At 39.0% G+C, this 22,599-nt stretch overlaps 1 protein-coding gene across 2 annotated transcripts in view; it reads right to left on the reverse strand.

Annotated features, from left to right (window-relative positions):
• Window positions 1-22,599, reverse strand: part of WWC1 (WW and C2 domain containing 1) — an 81,511-nt gene that overhangs the window by 13,729 nt on the left and 45,183 nt on the right. For both annotated transcript variants that reach the window (XM_062587517.1, XM_062587518.1), the window contains exons 5-14: window positions 22,084-22,163; window positions 21,015-21,144; window positions 20,294-20,440; window positions 19,209-19,282; window positions 13,911-14,153; window positions 12,317-12,406; window positions 9,086-9,624; window positions 3,534-3,642; window positions 1,601-1,678; window positions 619-705 (exon numbers count right to left, since the gene is read on the reverse strand). In XM_062587517.1, coding sequence (XP_062443501.1) covers window positions 619-705; window positions 1,601-1,678; window positions 3,534-3,642; window positions 9,086-9,624; window positions 12,317-12,406; window positions 13,911-14,153; window positions 19,209-19,282; window positions 20,294-20,440; window positions 21,015-21,144; window positions 22,084-22,163 — 1,577 coding nt within the window. The remainder of the gene's footprint in view (window positions 1-618; window positions 706-1,600; window positions 1,679-3,533; window positions 3,643-9,085; window positions 9,625-12,316; window positions 12,407-13,910; window positions 14,154-19,208; window positions 19,283-20,293; window positions 20,441-21,014; window positions 21,145-22,083; window positions 22,164-22,599) is intronic.

Here is a 22,599-nt window from a genome sequence, read left to right on the forward strand (position 1 = left end):
CAAGAAGGTCCCTGAAGAGGCCAAAAATTGCTCTCCCGATGTCCAGTGTTGTGATCTTTACCTGCTTCCTCCTCACAGGATCCTGAGCTTCACCATCCCATAATCACTGCAGCCAAAGCTGCCCCCAACCTTCGAACTTCCAGTCAGCCCTTCCTTGTTTGTTAGTACAAACAAGGTTAGTACAAGGTCCAGCAGTGCACCTCTCCTTGTTAGCCCCTCCATCACCTGTGTCAGGAAGTGATCAATGCTCTCCAGGAAACTCACATGTATGCATCTGTGAACATGTTCAGGCATAAGTTTTAAATGGGAACAAATACTTTCTCTGCCTCTTAATTTGGTTGCTCTCGGCACTCTGCCACAGTTGAGAAATCTGCTGGCTAGGGTTAATTCTAAGAAAGTTTCTCCCTTAACAAACACAGGCATTTGAGGAAAAAATTGCATCTTTTTTTTCATTTTGTGGGTGCATCAGTTCACAAAGGATGCTACACATGACAAAATGCAGAAGCACTTCAGAAGGGGTAAGTTTTTTAAAATGAGAAAAACAGAAGCCAAATATCTGTTTAGTTCCAACTGGAATCTAACGTGAATATTTCAAGCATTTTTATTTCATCCACTTACACTTTCTGATCTTGCAGTAACAGCAAAGCTGGAGCATTACTCAGCTGAATGATGAGTATTGCAAATTGTTTATTTTTGTCATCATATCTGGATTAATTGAAAAGATAAAAAAATCATTAGTATTACAGAAATCTGCCTTAGACTGCATGAAAAAGTTAGTGAACTTGTTTCACTAACTTAAAAACACATCATTAAATATTTACAATCAAGACTATTATGGAAATATGAGTTGCCCCCGTATCAACTTCAGTTTCATATTACCTGAAATTTTGCTGTAAGAACATACAGAATTACTTACATAAATATTTAGGATTTCACAGATACAATGGACTAGAGATTTGACCCAATATAGATTGTTTCTTCTGGTTTCTGACTAAATCACTGTATTCCAATTAAAACCTTTTGAAAAACCTTGTATAACTACAAAATTAAAAAAAAAACACCTTACAGGTAAAAAATACTTGATGAATCGAGACTAGAACAGTGAAGATATTACGGGTAACTATGTTTTATTGTTGATGGCCACGATACAAGACAGTCTTGCACTAGCTATTTTTCTCAATTTCACACAAATTCTCCCAAATAATCTGAGGAAAACTGCTGTCTACTTTCCTATGTCTTGTACACTACATACAGTGTTCGGGTGTGGTAAATCATTATGTCTGCCATTTACCTTCATCATTTTTTCCCCCTAAGCTGCACATTAAAGTAGACTGAGGGTCCTCAAAATGCTTCCTCCAAACCAGCAGGGACACTCCTCCCATTCCTGGTTTGCAGGATCATACCACACTTACCACCAGTGAATTTCCACTGGTTTTAAAGAGGATAATCATGCCAAAGGCAGCCTAGAGACAGGTGAAAAATTACACTACAAAGAGTGTTTGTTAATACTAATAGGATAAGAAAGCAGAACAAAGTGCTATCTTAAATCACGCATACTCTTCCCTAAGAAAGAAAATTCTGTAAGAACTGTAGTGCTTACTTCATTGCAATCTGGACTTTAGCAGTCCCAACTGCTTCTGCATCATCACTGTCAAACACCATTTCTGACACACATGGCCTGAAAGAAATCAAAGACAGTTAAGGACTTGATCTTCATATTCCTGAACTGCTATCATTTGTGTGATGAGATCTCCCCACCCCCTTCTATTCGGGAGCAGGGAGGGCATAAGGATTTTGCAGAACAACTAGCAGTTAAGAGAACTCATTTAAGAGCAACATGCAACAAACATCCCTAGACATATATCAGCAGAAAGTCACATGCCTTCTCCACTCACTGCCAATAAAAAAAGCCACACAAAAGGCTGTGCAAAAAGAAAAGGAAAAAGTTTTAAATGGACCCTTTGACTGCATTTCAGGTAAGAACAGCTGATTTCCCAGCAACAGAAAATAAGACCTGAAAACTGCAAACCTGTCCACATAGCAGAAATTCTCAAGTTTGATTAGATTTAAGTCATTCCTTTGTTTCTTTAAGGAATCAGATGCTCCTAAGCATATTAAAAGTAACAGAGTATACTAACTGGCCTTCTTTAAAAAAAAGCTACCTGTGTTTTTTTTCTCCTAATGTGTTCTCTAAAGTTTTATGCACCATAAACCCCCAAACCTACATTCATCTCATTGACTCAAACACACATTGCCCTGTGACTCAGAGTGGTCACATCATCCAAGAAATCTCACATTTAGTATGACATTTATTCACAACCTTGGTGCTATGACTAGCATCTCTCCCCTGTAAATATTTCACATATTACTACGCATGCTTCTGCAATTCATTTCTTTTCAGCTACAGAAGACAATATACATTGTATTTCCTATCCTCACCACTTATTATGGGCATCAAAATGATACTGTAGTCCTTGTAAAAGCTGAGTCAACAACCCAAAGATTAAGCAACATGAGAAGATATTCAAGAGTGCACCGAGATGCCTTCTGTAATTTTATCACACATTAACCCTCCTATCCTCTCCATTAGATCTCCCTACCTAATAGAGAGAACATAACAGCCCCTAAGATGCTTAACTGTATGGCTCCCTGACTTGAGCCCATAAGGTCTAACTTACGAAAGTGGTGTGCATTCTCAGAGTGAATTGTGCTGTAAATATAAAATAATAAATTTCTCTGGAGAATTCAGGAAGAAAAGAAGGGATGCAAGTTGACTGCAGAGGTTAAAAATTCTTCATAGCTTGCATCAAATGACCACTCTTATTTATCTCAACAACAAAAACTTGGGGAAAAAGCACGTTAGACATTAGTAAGAACAGTACCTTCCAGTGAATTTTTTTAAAAATCTATTCCAGATAGCTTCAGCAAGCAGAAAAGCAGGTCCAGACACCCAGAATGAGCAATAATGCATAGTTCATTCTGTAAGTGCTTTAGCTACTTATAGGGAAAAGTCCTGTGGAAATTGCATATTGAATCCAAGTAATCAGGAATGGCATCATAGTGCACAAACATCTGTAAAGCCATTCAAAGTACTTCTTAATGGGATGCTTGCTACCTTATAAACACGACAAAGTTCTTTTATGCTTCTTATGTTCTTTTAAGGCTGTAATCGACACTAGAACAGTTAAACTGATAAGAGGAGAACTTTACACCTGCCAGATGGTGTTCTCTGCCAACACAGTAAAGGCAGTGCTAATGGGTTACTAGTATCTTCACAAACAGATCAACTGTTCCAAATAACTTTCCTTAAGGGGAAAGGCGGTAATCTTATTTTCGGCTACTTTACAACGGGAAGCATGGGACATTCCTTATAATCAAGTTCAGTTTGCTTACAGTTTCTTTAAAAATGAAGTCTGAGTGAAGACCTTAGTCAACAAATTGTAAAAAAGTATCACATCCAGAATTGTTCTAGTTGATTTCTGTGGACAAAGCTGAATCATTAGCTTCTTCCTAGAGAAGGAGCTGATGTCTACCTTTGTACAGTTGCCTCATACACCCCACTATCTCCAGCGACAGATTCATCAGACACTGCAGCTGACACACATGCCACCTTCAGTGCTGTCCCTCCAGTCATATTAACACCTATCAGAAAAAAAAAAAAACAACAGGTGTTAGTGAAAACCAATTGTCTGCTTCAGGTACAGTTTCTTATTCTCCCCTTGAGTTGCATCTTCTTCTTTCCACCCAAGTATTATTAAGCAACAGCACATTTCTGAACACAGACAGGACAAGGGTATGGTAAACTCCCCTTAAGCATTAACTTAACTCTGGCTAACAGGTGAAGTGTGAAACTGCCTTGGAGAACAAAAAGTTTTTAGACAACTAGGACTAAGACAGTGTAGAGGTAGAGGTGAGAGGAGGATTTCCTTGCACAGATACAAAAGAGTAGCAGCAAGACCCTTCACTTCTGCCTATGCGCATGCTGTTTTTCGCTTCTGCTTTGGGTGAAAGGACAGGTCTGTCAATGCTCATTTAACAGCCAGGTCTTGCAGTAAGACTTACATTACACACCACTTGCAATTACTGTACTATGACTGGCTGCCCTTCTGGTTACTCCATGGATGCAGGTCCTTGTAGGAGGAATAGGATAGTAGTAGGACTAGGATAGTAGTAGGAGAATAGCAGTAGGACTTCCTCATAGGAGAGACTTTCAAAACACTCAAAGGGCAGGGAGGTACCCATGCAAGATGGGCAGTGTGTAGAAGAAACTTTGAATTCTAAGATTACAAATATTAACCAAAAAAGCTTCTAATGCAAGTCTGCCTTAAGCGGGTAGAAGTCCTTCTAGTCCTAGCTACCACAAATAGAAGTAACAAGGCAAATTTTAGTGACTGGCCAAGTAAGAATCAGACGTATGGTATATCTGACCTAGAAGAGCTTACATCGAGTTTAGCTTCAAAGAGGGGGAATGATGAAAATTACACCCTTCTACCTCTAAACAAAAATATTAGATGCAAATCACTGAACATAGGTCTGGAAAGACGAGACTAACTAGCTAAATACAGAGAGAAACAGATCTGAAGATTCAAAGTAGCAGCCATGCACAGAAATGCAGGGGAAGGAGATAGGGAAGAGAAACTGAGGAAGCTGAAAGCAGGAGTCATGCACAGAGGTTTTATCTCACTTAGGTTTCTTGTGCAACAGAACAGAGAAAGGCATGCCCTAAAACATTCTGCAAATTGTGCATCTTTTCACTTCATCATATTTCTGGGGAGATATGCTTTAGTCAAGAGTCTGCACCATCAATGTGCCAAAATGGCTACCTTGTCCTGGAACCTACCTAACATGTCCTCAGTGCCAGAACTTTGGGATTCCTGCTCTGAGGGCGAGGAATTGCAGTGTTGTCACACTGGTATTGACTGTAACCCCTAAGCAGAAATGCAGCAATGAACTCCTCTCCAATGGTTTTCCATCTTTTAGAAGAGGTCCCTCTTCCCTGTAGTCTTAGGAAAGCACAGGCTCCTCTCAGCCAATGTTTTTCATCCTAGATTTTCTTTATTATAAAGCAGATTTTTACACACATTCATATAAAGCCACTTAAAGATTTTAAAACTGGTTTGGAAAACATTGGTGAAAAAAGCGTGCAAGTCCAACATAGGATAGTAGAGTTATACAGACCTGTGTTAGAGTTAACTGTAGAGGGTGCTACAGGTAACACCAATACCAAAAGAGCTCTTGATTGAGCACTGAGCTCACACCTGAGCTATTTGGACCAACTGATCTATAGGGCTTTTTGTTGTTGTTGTTTTTGACAATGCTGCTGAATGATATTTTCTCTCAGTATTCCCATAAAACTGTTGGAGAGAAATAAATATTTCAGACCTTTTTTCCATAGGCCAAGCCACATGAAAAAAAATCACCATGCATAATACAATGGGTAAATCATTAACTGAAATGAATGGATACATTTAATACTGGCATTCACAAGCTTAATCCTTCTTCCCTTCATGCTCGTGAGAGGGCCTGGCTCCTGCTGCACTCCCACTGAAGTACACACGACTACTCTGGAGGTATGAGAGCAGGTTCACAAACAATCTTTCTTAAACACTGCTTTGTACTCCTTATTCCGTGGCTTTTAATACGAAAATCATTTCTTGCCTGCTGGCTGGCTTTCTAGACCAAGATAGTTGAGGTTTATGCACTGCTCCTAGAAATGTCAATCCAAAAATCTTTTCCTACTAAGCTTCCTCGTTAGGAAGGACACCACCAATCGGTCTCCACACACTTCAGCTCTTTTTCTGCTTCCATTTGCAATGCCTTTTAAGCACTTCGACCCAGAAAGCATTCATTTTGATCATTTTACCAGAGTACCTTGCGGCCAAGAGGAATGAAGGAATCCTTTCAGTACCCCTGTGCAAGCTATTGTTCCTTTGGACAGGGTTTCATCTCCACAACAGTCCTTTTCCAGTTTCTCTTTTGGTTAGTAGCTTAGCAATTAAGGAAGTTTAATTCTAATACTCCCTATGTTGTTTTTGCTGTTTCCTATTTACATCTTTTCAGTGGCAGCTTCATTCAGGTGGTATGAGCCACGGTCTTGTGTTACCAATGCGAATCGCCCTGAATGGAGGCAGGCCAAGGGCAGCCAGTATTGCGAGGGCCTCGGGCCAGCTCCCTGGAGATCAAACAGAGCCTTTGCTTTTGTGCTTCCAAAAAGGGAACAGCTTAGCTGGAGCTCAAAGGAAGATCAAAAGTGGGACAAACATTCAAGGGAGAAGGGGGAGCTGCCCTGGAAAGGGGAAAAAGCCCCATTATCTCCCAGGCTCATCAGAGCCAAGATCACGGTTCCTCTGTTTAGGCAGTATTGATGATATCCCAGGTGGCACATCAGACACATAGTAAAAGACACTGTCATAGCAACAGTGCTTAGCTATGAGTGCTAGAACAACATAAAAAAGCTGATAGGTGTTGCAGTGTGTGTTGGGGGCACCTCAGAAGCAGACACCTTCACTGCATGACAGTTCAACCCCGGCACACAACTCCAAGATATGGGGAAGCCATATGAAAAATGGCTTAAGAGAATCATCAGATACCCTGTTTCTATTTTGGCCAGATATACTCAGAAAGCTGTTGGCAGTATTCTGACACATTCTTACCCCAGTCGAAAATTGGAATACAGAAGCTGCCTAAAACCAACAGTGAAGTGGATGTGTTCATACATTTGAATGTTTCACTGGAAATCTGAATAAAGATTGACTGGCACTCTGAAAATGATTCACCAGGCACTTTTTTTTTTTTTTTTTTTTTTAAAGGGAATTGAGAGCTCAGCCCTGAAAACCTCATACGCTATGCACCTGGAGCTTTCTCATTTGGCTAACTAATGTACAGTTTGGATTTTCTGTTTTAAGCCTTAAGTTTATAAACAGGTGTCATCCTATAAAGCAGCTTTACGGAACAGTGCAGAACTGACTCCACTCTATTTGCTAGCATACTGATCACACTTTCTATAATTTTACATCTTTCATGTCAAGAATTTCAATTTTTCTCTTCACTTCTTGCCCTTTCCCCTGATGGGCACAGCAAGACAAGACCTGCAAGAGATATGTTGTGCGCTGTCCTTAGCACGTCATTTCCTCAGAGGATGGCAAAACTTTCCAGGAAGGCTTCCATCACAGTTTTTGTATAACTACCTCAGTACACAAAATGTTTCTGTAATCTAGCCCCACAATAGCCACAAATGTCAGCTTGATTTTTTTTTTTTTTGACAGAAAATTAATATTTGGTAGACCTAGGTTGATTTAAACCGATTCAGGTAGGATTTTGTATTTAACTCAGCCACAGAAGCTAGCAGGGTTTGGGCAGCATGAAAGTATTTCCATCTAAATGGCTACAACTGTCCTAACGCAATGTGTTCCATTTATCACCGTAGGCAAACAGCCTATGTGCAAGTTCACACCGTCTATAGGGGAGTAACTTTAGAAGTAGCAGGAATATTTTATAACAGAGAGAAAAAGCAAATCTCTCAGATACATACTGATTAGCTCTGCTTACAAGAACACGTGAGCATGTTTTTCCTATGAGGCCAAGCACTAACTACATAAGATCCAGCCACCTCATTTTGGGTGTTACACTGAGCTGTGCACAAAATGCCTGAAGAGTAAAATCCCATCTCATTATTGCCCTGAAATAAACTACTTATGGTGATTATTTTGTCTGCTGATTGAATAACAGTAATAATCACTTAATCTGCTTAACACCTTAGCTTTCATTTTAACAGCCTTGACAAATCTTGAAGAGCTAAAAAGGTTGAAACTAATCAGCATCCAGTTCTAATAAAAATAATTACTGTTTCCTACCCAAATCCCTAAGTATCTCTTGCTCATAGGAAAAAGCAATTCAAAGGGGAGAATATCTTCTACTGAATTTTAAATAGTATCATTCTTCCCAATGGGAAGTCTTCCCAGTCTTCCCTTCTATTACAGAAGGAAGTGATAACATAGCACTAGCTCCCTTTATTCACATAGGCTATTTTTCAGTCGCTTGAAACAAACTGAAGTGCCACTGGTACTGCTATAGCTTGCAAGCTTGTCTTTAAAGCTCTGCAGCTGAGAATCTTTTCTTCACTATAGTTACAAATAAAACTACTCCATCCATCTCCATTGGATTTAACCTTACTATAGTCAGTAGCTCTTCACACAGGCCCTGGCTTTAGAATGACTGCATTCAGTGTTTTACTGCTTTTAACCTACTTATGTAGGACTCCTATTCTAAAGGACAAACATTTCCCATCCACTAATGAATTTTTTGTTTATATACATTCACACATATATGTGTGTGTGTATGTATAATTTTATATCCATATATATATTTATATATACATATGTGTATCAGAACATCTAACTCTAAATGTCTTATTCCATCATGCTTATAATCTAAAGATAGTATTGTTGCTAAGAGACCACCCCCCCTCAAAACAGCAGAAATCCAAAGCACAGCCTTGACATGTCTACTCAACTGAAGTTAATGAATTTATTCCTACTGATTTACTGGGAACCAGAGCAAGATTTGGTGTATGCTGAGGGGGCAGAGAGGGATTTTTATTATCATTTTTAACTACTAAGTTGAATGGCTATTCCACAGTCTTCCTCAGAGGCTTAGCCAAAGTTTTCTTCAGTATGACATTACGTGTCGCCAATTTACAATCCTAATCACTAATCACACTCTGAGTAGTAAAGTGCCAAACTAAACCTGGCAACCCACCAGTCATTCATATTAGCAAATTAAACCCGTCATTTGTGTGCATGTATATATATATACATATATATATATATACACACACACATATATATGCACAAAACCACCCAGATACAGTCCTCTGCAAGATGCAGACTAGCAGTATTTCTTTAGTATAAATCAAAATACCAATTCCTTCTCCCACACAGGGTAGAATATAGAGCTGAATGCATTTTTAACACATGAAAGGTATCACAATGACACATGAGTTCTGAAAATACTTACTATTTAATGCTTCATGAATTGCATTAAAAATAAACACGTGTACATGTATGTGAATATTTTGTTACCATACCTTGACCTAGATGTTTATCTCCTGCTCTAGGCTCTTCCAGCCTATAGTTGCCACTCCCAATGTTTAGGGTGAGTTCTGAGAGATTTGTACTTATCTCTGCATCATCAAAATCCATATGGCTTGAAAAGGCATCACCAGTTAGAAGTGGGTCTATCACCAGTGGAGAGCAAGGTGGAGATGGAGAAGACAGAGATGACCTTGGAGATAGTGATGTCATTGACTTTGGGGTGCCAGACAATGATCTCAGAGCCTGGATGCGACTTGCGGCATCTGCTTTGTGAGTTTTTGCTACCTCGTTTTCATGAATAGTAGTGATATAGCCTGATGGTCTAAATCCAGTGGCTCCTTCTAGGAGCAAGTCAATTTTGTTTTGATAGTCCGAGTCCAACTGCTCCAACTGTTCCAGTTGTTCATAGTAGAGATCAGTGAAACTGGCTGAGGCGGAAGAATCCTGGCTGGAGTTGGCGAGAGATCCTCTGCTAGATGCAAGAGAACCAGGGCTGCTACTTGAGGAGAGGGAAAGCATGCTGGTAGACAGACTGAAGGAAACACAAGTCAGAAAAATCATGATGCTGTAGATTTTAACTTTTAGGAAAAACACTGCAATACTGTCAAATCTCCAACGCCACACAGTACATTTTGCTTTGTTAGCCTTGTCCATGTGCATTAGTCCCCACGACAACTCAGAACCACAGTCTACCCAGACAAGAAGTTGGACTGCGTTTCAATCAAAATAACGCATTTCATTCACATTTTTCAGCTCATCATATTAATCTCAGAAGAGTCCTTGTTTAGCCAAAACAACTTTACTAAGCAGTTTCCAAACAGTCAAATTAGTAGAAACATTCTCCTCCCAAAATCTGGAAAAACTATGGTTCTTGTTAACCTCCAAAGCAGGCCATGAAAACCAGCAAGCTCCATGCACAAGATGAACTTGAAGTCATAGTAACAAGCCATCTGTCCACATAAGAATAATTTATATTTGCCTCATCTTTGACTCAACCCCAAAATGCAACCTCAACTGCCTGGAACTGGCCCTTAGACATCACAGCAATTACTAGTTTTCAGAAAACTGGCAGGATTTATCTATGTGAAAGACAGACAGCTACACAGAATCAGAGGCCACAAAAGCAAGCAAAAAGTTAGGCCTGGAGTGGGGAACCAATTCACACGATCTGTTTACCCCTAGAGATCTAGTTTCAGAAAGTAATAATTCAGAAATTAAGTTTTAGGCAGGTGCTTAATAGAAGTTTGTTCAGATGAGAAAATCCAGACACTTCAGCACAAAGTTTTCTGCCCAGGCATTACCAGCTGACATAGTAGAGCATGCTACAAATTGGACAATTGGCAGAAGCACGTGGGAAGCACACATTATGCTTGGTTTTAAGTCAGCCTTAGGTCTTTTGTTTTGTAAGAGAAAGTCTGCACTGACTTTTACATAAATAAAGCACGTGTATAATTTTGAATGCCGAGTTTGGCATGTTCCTCTATTCAAATTATGTATTTTTGCTCACTTCTGTTGTCCAGGATGTAAGATGAAGCTTAAGATGAAATATCTTTATATTAGGTAATCCATTTAGGCTAATAGTAACTCATAGTGAAGGAACTTCTTAGAACTGGACCGAACAAATACTCAACTGGTTCAGTATATAGCGTCCTTAGAAATTCTATTTAAAATCAACATCACTGCTCCAGATATTTAATATCTTGCACTTTACTGAAGCCTAAACCCTCACTTTCGATACGAATTAGCTATTAAAAGAGAATTTCCACATATGTACAAGTGGCTTAAAAATTGTCTCATATTGAATAGCAAGAAGGATGTTACTTAATAGGCCTAATATCCCTCACTTATTATTTATAGAATAGAAGCTAGAAGCTAAGTCCATAAAATTATGCTCACAGCCTTATGAGAGAAACACAGAATTCAGTCTGATTTTTTCACTAAATGTTTTCTGCATTTGTATGGCAGATGTGCAATCCACCACACTTGTTCAAAAAAGCTTTGGGGTGAAATACTACAACAGAAACAGGATAACAGTTTCTGCATCTTATCAGTATATGTAAAACCTAGCCAGGATTAAGTTCACAGTTCTTTAGTGTATTGCACTATAAAAAGGGAAACTTTTTTAAACTCTTCCCTACTAATAAACTTGGCTAAACTTAATTTTTGTGCCCACCTTTGCATGCCAGGCACTTTGCATTACGGTGTTAATAACAAATGCTCATTCTTATGAAGGAGCACATCAAGAGCACAGTGCATATAGTTAGGAAAAAAAAATTAGTTACACATGCTTCTCGGTCACCTCAAAAGATCCCTAATCAGCTAGATGAAATGAAAACAAGATGCAGTTCCACTGCGTAAAAGCATCGCAGATAGCTATTCTCCATGGTGGCTTATTTACATATCATGTCAGTCTTGCACTATGATTTTTCCAGTCTTTCCAGTATCATCTTCATAAAATGATATCCAAGTGGAGCAGAAACTAAGAACAGAACAAATTCAGTACATACAGATAGGAAAACACCTCAGCCAAACAAAAAAGCTAAATTCTTCCTATCAAAAGGTTATCTCACACCTGAAACTAAGAGATTGGCCTTCCTGCCCACAGGTGTGCATTCGTCTCTGCAGACAGAAATTCTAAGCTCTCAAAAGCCTCAGCCTGACCAAGCAGAACTTATGACTTCAGAACCAGTTCTATTAACCCTATGAACCACCACAAATTCAGAGATGCCACAATACATGGTTTATATTGCAAACAGCCGCACACTTACAATTTAGAGAAACATTATTGTGATACTCATGATAAACACATGAATGCTTATTTGCATTACTGAGATTCACTTCACTTGCTGTGTGAGAGGTAAGTTGTCTTTTTAACATGCCTTAATAAAAGCACTTCAGTACTTCAAACACTGTGGGGTATCTCACCTAGCCTTAGTCACCTAAACATTAGGCATCTAAAAGGGATTGCCGAAGCACTTTCTATCGTCAGGGAGAGGGATCTCTCTCCACAAGGTCGTTTATCCCATTCTAAAGCAGCCATCCAACATGAGCGGGATAAATCCTCTTGAGGTACCTCTCTCCATTGACTACAGAGGAAACTTCGGTGACTACAACAAGAGAAAGGCCTTCTAGGTAATTCAACTGGGAAAAGAAATTTAGTGGAGAAAGGGTACTTACACCAGATGCAGTTAATGTACAACTTCTGTAAAATGTTACAAACTCACCTTTTCAGCTGGGTGTGTAACGTTGCAACTAATCGTGTTGTTTCTTCTAGTTCTCTGATTAGTTGATTTCTTTTGCTATTCAACTTCAATCTATGAGAAAAGAGAAGGAAAAGAGAAGCTAAGCAGCACTTAATTTAAAATGATGGCTAAAGGGAAATTCTACCCCTCCTATGAAGTCCTACCAAAGTTAATGAGAACACACAGAGTAAAAATAGGACAGAAATTGGTCAAGATTTGAATGTGTTTATCAACTTCGAATACTCTTAAAATGTAGAACTTGATTCTGAAAACATTTGCAACTGGGAAAAGAACTACAGCTAATACTATGAAAGCTGGTATTTCTAGAATCAGGCCTCAAGAAGTCTGGCAGATTTTGCTCGCCATACACAATCCTGTCCTTATACTTACTGTGGTAACTGTGTAAACACTTTCATTTGTTTTCAAATAGGCCCATGGATGGCTAAATTTTACGTGATTTAGTTTTTAACCATCTCATCAGGGCTTTATATCAATTAAATGACTTCAATAACATCTCAATTTTATTTCACACCTGGACTGGTTTAAGACACCATAACATGTGTGCTTGGGTACTCATTTTCTTACTTTATGGGCCTCTAAACAAGAGATTCTTCCCCAGAAGACTGCTATTTCTTTGGCATACTCCTAAATCACAAATGGAAGTGTTCTTCCAATGAATACCAGAAACATTTGTTGAACCATAGATATTTCAGACTAATAAAAATCCTGTAGCTGAGACTTCTGAGATGCCTAGAATTTTTCTAGTACCATAAAACCATGAAAAAAAACTTAAAGTGCATGTAGTCTGAACATTGGGATATTCTGAGGAAATCAAAATATGAAGTCATAAAGATAATAAATACAACCTGCTCATTCCACATATTCAAGACACCGCAGCTAAAAGTAGCATTGGCATAGCCACCCACATTAATACATCCAGACTGTAAAATATTTGGAGCTAATGCCTTACGCAGTCCTCATCTTCACTGTACATATGATCCCATGAGATCTACTGCAATACAAGTAAAATTGAGGAGGACAGTTGACAACATTTCTTTCAGCTAGTTCAGATTCACAAGATATTCCATGCATATCCCACAGTACTGTCAAATTTTGATTCCTACAAGAATCACACAAGGATGCTGCAAACAAAAAATGAGTTGTGAAATTAATTCCATCATTGGCATTTACCAAGGTCCAGACTGCACAGCAACTGTAGAAGCTGCAAGGAGCTGGCTGCGTAGAGAAACAGTATAGTACATTAACATTTACTGAGCTATTTCGAGCATTACCCTTGAAATAGCTATGCCTAAGCATTAACACTTCTTACACCCTTATAGAGGATCCCTTTGTAGGAAGGGCACCACAATAACCCTTCCCACTTAGGAAGCAAGAATTGCTTACTTCCTAAGGCATCTTCTTCTGGGAGATGATTTCAGAAATCTTTTAACTAGAAACAGTCTCCTGGAAATCTGAGAGCACTTTGCTAACAGCATTCAGTCAGCAGAATTTCCTGCTTGCTCTTAATAATCTCTTGTTCAAGAATGTAAGTTTTGTCATGTATCCAGTAACCTACCTCTCAGTTAGAGCTTTGCTTTGAGTGTCTCTAGCAGTCTGAAGGTCTTCCTCTAAGCGTTTTCTCTCCATCTCCAGTCTCTCCACCTCACCCCGAGTCCATTTTCTGGGGCTAATAAATCGCATTTCTTTTAAGAGTTCCTCCTTCTCATTAATTAGGATCAGGCGGTCCCGCTCAGAATCCAGCACGCCAGGCCAGGCCTCACTGTCCAGTTTAGCCAGTTGTATTTTCAGGTTTGCTATTCTGCAGCAGAAGAAAAAAGGCAATCATGCCATAAGGAGTGCCTGCACTCGACTGCTTCACAGGCATAGACGTATACCATGACTAACCATCTCTTTCCTACCCCTAAAGAGGATCTCAACTTAGGGACAACTAATCTCACCCTTACATCCTCCTTAGCTGGGCAACTGCTGCAGGGTACAGTCAGTAAGTGATGGTGTTGCTAAAGGAAGTTGACAGGCAGAATGAGATTTTAAACTCAGGTTTGCTCACAATGGTAAACCAAGTCCCTAAGCTAACCTGCAGTGTCCAGACAGGGCATCATGTAACAGAAATTCTGGGTCTGAAGAAAAGCTAGGAGAGAGCCTGCAGAGGTGTTCCACCTGACTTGAAGCTAATGCCCTCAGAGTACTTAGTGCAGAGAATATCATGCAGTGAATATCTGATCTTTCACCAGCCTTGTGGAAGAGAATTCCGTACTCCCTGCATATGATCAAATACCTTGATAGAGATTACTGGTTATTCAGAAGTTTAGAAGAAAGTTTCTCTTCATAATGAGGGAATTAATCACATGCATGCTACTATTAGAAGAATTCAACTATTGACTCAACACTAAGCAGTATTATAGAAATACTGAGGCACTAGGAAGCCATTGTTTCTGGTGCAGCAGGCACCTGAGAATGCAAAAAGTTGAAGAAGCAGTAAAAGAGTTCTGTCTAAATCCAGAGTCACTTATTTGCACGCAATTTAAAGTCTAGTTTGATTACAGGTACCATTCCAGATCTCAGTTTAAACTCAGAATTGCTAATCCTTTAGTGCCACACCACATCATCTCAGGAAGAAAGATAACTGCTAAGAAATTAACAGAAATACAGACCTAGAAGTTAGCAAGCATTTTGACAGACAAAAGAGGACAGCACAGTTTGTGGCAGATCAGGAGGCTGCTTGCCCCAGCTATCTGCCCAGTCCCTGCTTCACAAGTATCTGAACTGCTCAGGCAGCTCTGCAAATGATCAGTTTTGCACCACAACATTCAGAGGCAAGCCAAAAAAAAAGACAATATGCCAGAGTATGGATTCAAAGGCAGTAATGCTACCAGTCATCCCAGGACAAGCTGTCTCCTTGTTACTCATGGTCCTTAAAGGACCACTACCCCTTAAAGGGGTAATTATTATAGTTTTGTGGAAAGCAATAGTAAAGAAAGTTGAATAAGACATACCAATTTGTGTGACTCGCGTTTCTGAAACTTGCACGTTTAAGAATGAGTGTGGAGCAAGGAATAGGAAAGGCAGACTGGGGTGGAGGTGCAGAGAATGCAAAAGTTCAGAAGACAAACAAGGAGAAAAGGCATCCATCACCATATGAGGCAAGTTATCCACAGAAATATTTCACCTGACTAAAGGTCAGGCAGTCAAGAGGCATGCCTCTTCAAGTTATTACCTCATCATCTCACTCAGGTTTTATAAAGACTGATAAACTGAGGAGGAATTCTTCACATGTAAAAATGGAAGTCCAATGTTCATCTCCCCTTGCAAAGCACTCTGAAATTTGACGATGGAATTACTGGACTTAAACTAGGCACTATTTGCGCATGCTTATCTAGCTTCTTTCTGTAACTTGGTTTATGCTAGACAAGTGTATATAATTGTGTTCATTAGCTAAAGTAAACTAGCACATATGCAGGTACAGTGTGAATCCAACTTCAACTATAACTAACAAAACCAAGGTGAGTAGAATAATAAGATGTAGATCTGGGCAGCCACAGCTACAAGACTGCAGAACAACCTTGAAGAATAAAGCTGTTTTCCAAGGTCCAAAGGCCAAGAACTTCAGCCCTGAGAGTGCCAGTGAAATGGCAGACTGACCTGCCTCCTCAGTCACAGAAGATAACCACCTTTCTGAAGGGAAGCCTCACCTTTTCCTATAAAGCCATTTCCCCCAGCAGGTTTGCTCTAATTAATTTAAATTCCATAATTGTTAGACATTCAATTCCACTATTTTTAGGTCTTCTTAGGAGCTATTTTGTTTGAGTGCCTGATTAAGTGCAACACTGCGCTCCAATGAAGAATTAACAGTGGCATTGTGGCATTAATTCATAATCCAGGAATTCCTCTGCACATTTTGAAGGGATATGAATTTAAGAGGATTCACTGGCATTAATCTAATCACTTTTGGCATATATTTGCATGGATATAGCTTTTCAGGTGGAATTTGTTCTCTATGCACTTTGAAGTGTTAGAGTTTTCTTAAGTTAACCCAGAGTTTTACCCTGCTTTGTAAAAATGATCATTCTTTTGCCTTTTCAATTAAAAGCAAGTTTACATATTCTATTTTTCCTAATTCAGTAAAATGGTATCATAAGAGAAATGCTTTGCAGTCAGACATTCAGCTGTAAACTCCAGCTCTTCAACATTCATTGCCTGTGAATTTGAACTACATCATTCATGTGCTGTGTTCGGTTTGTATTACAAAGGAATCAGCGAAACTGGACTCAAGTCATGCAGAATCTGAGCGGCTCCTAGCTTGCAAAATTGAACACGGAGAATAAGCAGCTCAGGTTTTATTTAAACTACTACTTCTTACCTAGAAAAGTTATTTAGATGTTTTATTCATTGTCATGATATCAAGTTTTTTTTTTTTTTTTTTTTTTAAAACACTGAGACAAGCTGTTTACATGCAATATAGCTGTAACAGGGAAATTTTTTAGTTTCTTTGGAGAAAATTCAGGGCACATGCATCTCCACAGAACTATGCATTAAGACATGCTTCCACAATCAGTAACTAGTGATCCCATCACATCAGCCTCTACTCCTCAGAAGATCAAAAGGAAAGTTGCCCTCTAAAAACTGGCTTGTCAAATATTCACCACTATTGTAGTGCTCCCCAGTAAGTCATTAAGAGATTCCAATTTAAGAAACTATAAAAACAAACATACTTTTAAGTTGTCCAGTTATCAATAGTCATTCAAAACTCTGGTTGAAAGTCTAACACTTGAAGGAACACACCACTGAAGGAACTAAAACACTGTATAAAGTACTCAAAGTGCAACACAATCAAGTTACTACTACACATCTAAAACTGAACAACAAATAATTTAGTTACATCCCTGATTACGTTTGTGCTTCAGGGACTGCTGGAGCCGCTATCTCCTAGTAGAGATGTAGCAGTGACATCTCTTTCGACATGATACCTATTACCTATTTCTAAATCAGTTAAGCTAAAGGTTTGTCATAGTGGCTCCTCTGTTATTTTCATGCTGGTTTAACACTACCTACTGTAGGGTTGTTATTGTTGCAGCTATGACAAAAAGGGACTTTGGGGGATAGAGGAACACAGAGGATTGCACCTTAGCAATTATGACTGAAGTTCAGCAAGATTTTCACCTACTTCTGGGACTTTAGCCTCATTCATTAACAGTGCAAGCAGTGTTTGCTGGAATCAGCCATCAGATTCACCAGCCCCTATAAACTGAATAGTTCTAACCAAATTAATGTGCAGTCATCTTGATTTTGATGCTGTAAGCTTTTTACCTTTCCAGATAACACAGGGATAATAAAACAGATTTATTTCTACCATTAGTCTCTCTTCATAATATGCACACAGGAAAAGTACTTATTCATCTACTTTTAGAGTAATTTTTCTGTTTCTGCTTTTGAAACATTTCAATATTCTGCTGTAGCGACAGGAAATGCTTCCAGTTAACACATCAAGAGGAGGAGTTTTCACAGGTCCAGAAGGTTCCTTGATAGTCAGTGTATCTGTAACATTGTTTCAACTTAAAACCAACTACGGGATTCTTGTTTCTGCAGCTCCTACTGAAGACTATGCTAAAACCACAGTGCTCTGATAGCTGGAAATCTCCTTTTCATTTTAGCATCAGTTATTCATGCTAGTTCAGACCTATCTTTCCATATGATAATATTTTTAAGTTCTACCCAGACAAGCTGTAGGCAGAGACATGAGGTATCAAACTAACTGCAAGACTGTTTTAAGTCCTTCCTTTCATCATACGCTATTGTATTCCCTTTACAAAGTTCTCATTCTTTTAAAGATGGTATTATCTCAGGGTAGTTTTGATTCACTTGCCCCTTCTAAGAAAAGATTCAGGCTGAAGTAGTTTATGCCAAGGAGAAACACAATCTACAGACCACATCAGTATACTAAAATGAGAACACAATGGGTGACATCAGCCTTAGAGCTCTCATCTCTAACCAGCCTGGAGCGGGGGGGGGGAAGATGGGGAACCATCCCTTTCTTTGCACATATCCCAAGTATACATTGTACGGTACATCTGAAGTTTGCCGTTCTGAAGCCATCAGGTCCCTTTTTAGACCAGCTAAAATCAAAATCACCAATTATCACATCTCTGAGTAACAACTACCCCAGTTGAAGTCCATAGGAACAATATTGCTCAGTGGGCTTTTGTTTAGCATGAGTATTTATTCACATACAGGATAAATACAGGGACTTCTCCCACATTTAGCTATCAATATTGTCTATTAAAAAAGCAACTCCCAGCTAGCTTCTGCCTAACTTAGTCTCTTAGGTGGACAAACTTTTAGTCTTCATTTAGCCTTCATTCATCTCAGATCAGAGGACATTGGTGAAAACTTAACATTCTTGTAGAAAAGCAAATTTACTCTGAAAATGTAGCCATTCAGCTATATTTTGATATATGTGTTAACACAATACACCTATTTGATTATCTAACTTAAAGCCGTGCAAACAATTGAGACAATTGGAATAAAGTAAGGAGATGCCTTCCAATATAGATGCCTTAGTTGGAATGGGAAGGCATTGGCAATAGGCAGCAAAACCACTTATGCCTCTGCAGGTGTGGCCAGACTGAATTCTTGATGTATTAGTCACTCCTTAGTAATATCTAGGATAGTTATTTATTTCTTAAAAGATAACATTAGCCCAGAAAGCCTGTTGCCTCACTGGCTCAAGGATTAGCATTTTACTCAGCAGTAATGCTGGGTATCGATACAAAGCTGAGTGGCACCATTTCTAGTGAAACGCACATCTGTTCACAGAATAAGTTGTATGACAGCCAAAAAGTACAAACAAAATAATTACCTTCTCTTTGCTTCTTCATATCGAAGGCGTAATCTCACTTTCTCAGCCAATTGGTTATTGCTGCTTGTAATAAACTGAGACAAAATATAAAATCAGCAATTTAATAACCACTCATCTTCAGATTTTCTCTATCAAAATTGGTAATGTTACAAGTTACGCTTGCTTTTGCGAGCAAGTTTAACCAGGTAAATGAAGCACAAAATGGGAAGATATTTCTTTTGATTAAAATTCTTAATTATTGTTTGAATGCTTAGAAAAAGAACACAAGGTTCAGAAGCTTTTTGGCCTAGTCTACCATTCAAAACAATCTACCTCCTGCATTTCAGGTTTCTACTTTCACGCACACAAAAGTTCGGTAATCTTCTAAGTGCTATGTCACATTTTGTTTTGGATAACGCATTCTTCTTTGGTTGTAAATCTTAAAGACAAAGGACATTTCATCATGCCCAGATCTGCAGATCTTTAATCGCATGAGTGGCTCTCACTGAAAATAGCTACAAACTTATAAGTAAATGTTCACAGGAGAGGCTGTGATGTCCCTTACACCTATAGTGCAAGTCAAGTCCTTGCTCAGGCTTGCACAAACCTGCCAATTATGATCTCATTGCACAAGTGGGATTGAGTGCTTAAAGCACCATGTACACTTGATGACATCAAAACATCTGCCCATATGCCACCATTTTCATTTCTAATACTCATAAGCTAAAAATAAAATGCACTCTCTTAAGGAAGAGCCCTAGTTAGAATTTAGTCCGTATGTAGCTGCACAATGTTTCTTATCTAGTAGCATAACATTATTATGAAGAGCAAAGAATATTCATGCCTCAAGAAGATACACCTACAGATAAAATTAAACTTCCTTTCCTTTTATTCCCACTTGTTCTGATGGAAACAGTATAAAGAAATAGCTGGCTGCCTTTAATTAGCAGTGCACATGAAAGTGAAAGTTACACTAACATTTAAACCAGGAGAACATATCATTTCATAGATAATTTGCCCCTGCTTGGAGACTTGTACTAGGGCAGTACTATTTCTAGTTGAGAGGAATGTTTCTATATACAATTGCTTTCCCATGCACTACTCACATTTCCCGAAACATCCGTCTGAGAGCTGACATCCAGGTATTGCCTGGATAACAGAGGGCTGGAACTTTCTAAGGACACACTGCTGGCCCACAGGTCTGACTGCGATCCTCGGTCATTCACGAAGCTGTCTTTTAACCTGGCTAAGCTCTAAAATAATAAATTCATCAGGTGATCTCATTTTTGCTCAAAATATTTCAGCAGCTACATCATATGAGCTCAAACTACATACTAAAATCTGGCTACGTTCATTGCATGCACTGAAGACATACCCTGCAAGCACAAGGTTAAGTATGGTTGGAGTACACCTCCCACAGCATGAAGGAGCCCTTGTGTTTGAGGGCACAGAGCATTAACACTGTCAGTCTTGCCCTGATAAAAGACAGGCTACTTGTAGCCTCCTGGGGATGGCAGACCAAACAGGCCACAGCATTTCCATGGCTTCTTCAGATCTGCTCTTTGACAACAGTACAGACACACTGGTTCATTCTCAGTCATTAAGAATGTGAGCAAATTCTCACTGTTATTACTTATCTCTCATTGTATTTTGTATTTATTTCCATGATCTGAGGAATAAAAAGACTGTAGTTCAATCACAATATGTAGCTATTACATTAATAACAAATCTAGGTTACACTTCTGAACTTAAACTACTTCAGTATTTTAATCTCACAAATTGACTGTAAGGCACATAAAATATTACAAAGTTATGCTGCTTCAGTACCTGAATGAGGTCTTGCTTCTCCTTCTCCCCTGAAGTGATGGCCTTCTTGATAGCTTTCATTTCACTTAAAATGGCTTGTGCCTCATCAAGTTTGTAGCCACCTTGAGTATCGGACATTTTCATGTCAATTCTACACAAAAGTTGAAAAAATATGGTAAGTTAACATTTCATATGATCCAAATATCCTAAATGCACACATCTTTTGCCATTCATTTTTCAAAAACAAAAACATTCATAAGGTATAACAGATAAGACAAGCAGTAATGGTCTGGGTTCTTGCTCCTTCTAAGTCACTCCACTCAGAAGCACATTAAGCTTCACAACTCCAAAGTTAGCCATACCATCTCTGACTCCTTACATATTCTGCGAGGGGAAGAAAAGGACAAACACAAAACCCCCAAACACTGTTTGGATAAATCGCTGCCAGTTACTTTGCTTCTAACCCATGAAAGATCAAATTAGCCGTCTTTGAAAATCACCTTATATTAAGTCATATCTTTGAAACCAGGCACAGGCCTCATACACATGGATGTATTTCTTTCACAATCCAATTACGAGTCACCTCATCCTTCCCTCTTCTCAAAGGAATTCTACTGAAGTTGGTGCTTATAAAAATTGGTAAGAGATTAACCAGTGATATTACTTAAAACATGTCAGCTGTGTACTCATACACAGGTAAGTACCTGAAACTCTTCCTCTCCTGCTCCTCCACCCCAAATTTTTCCTCTGTGCCCTAAAACAATGACGACTCAGAATCAGTGCAGACTGTACTGTGCCATCAAGTATTGAGCAATAACAAGTAACACAGAATGCCATTTAAGTGACGTGATCTTGGCTCAAAATCTTTTTGCCATTAAGTCAGTTCCAAAGTGGCCAACCATATTCAGACATAGATTTGAGAGAATTAACTCCCCATCTGTATATTGCTTTTAAGGTTGCATATGCCTAAGGATATCAGCAGCAGCACACTTCAGCTTGCTTCAGTTATTAGACCGTTATATATGAATGTAGATGCAAGACAAGCCAGAGGTATTTTACACGAAAAATAAGTTCTTCGGAGCAAACTTACTTCTTGAGCGTTTGGAATCCATGCTCTTTGTACTGGAGTTCTTGTTTCATGTGAGCTACTTCTCTCTTGAGCTTATTAACCTGTAGCAAAATGTTACATTTTTAGAATGATATTTTGTACAAATATTTAGGTGCAGCACTACCCATTCAACTCAAGATGTACTTAGCAGGCAGTACACTGAAGCTGTCTAGGAAACCCGTTCATCTCAGCAGCAGCTAGCAGCCCTGACCGCATCTGCATCAGTTCAGGGCATTATTACTGGTCAGGGATTTATCCAGTGCCCAGATATTATACCATCTAATCAGGTACTCAAGAGAAGTTCCCACCTCACAAGCAGAAAAGCTGAGAAGAATTCAAAGAGACAGACATGAATAAACCCCGTTGATTTTACTCGTTAATATTTAAAAATTTCACAGACAAAACTGAAGTGCTAAGTATCAGAACAGGAGTTGCACTGCAGTGGTAGAGGCCATCCTCCGAGATACTGAGTTAAAAGGCCCCACTGCATGAATAACA

The sequence above is a fragment of the Rhea pennata genome, chromosome 14 (genome assembly GCF_028389875.1).
Source record: "Rhea pennata isolate bPtePen1 chromosome 14, bPtePen1.pri, whole genome shotgun sequence".
Lineage (NCBI taxonomy): Eukaryota > Metazoa > Chordata > Aves > Rheiformes > Rheidae > Rhea > Rhea pennata.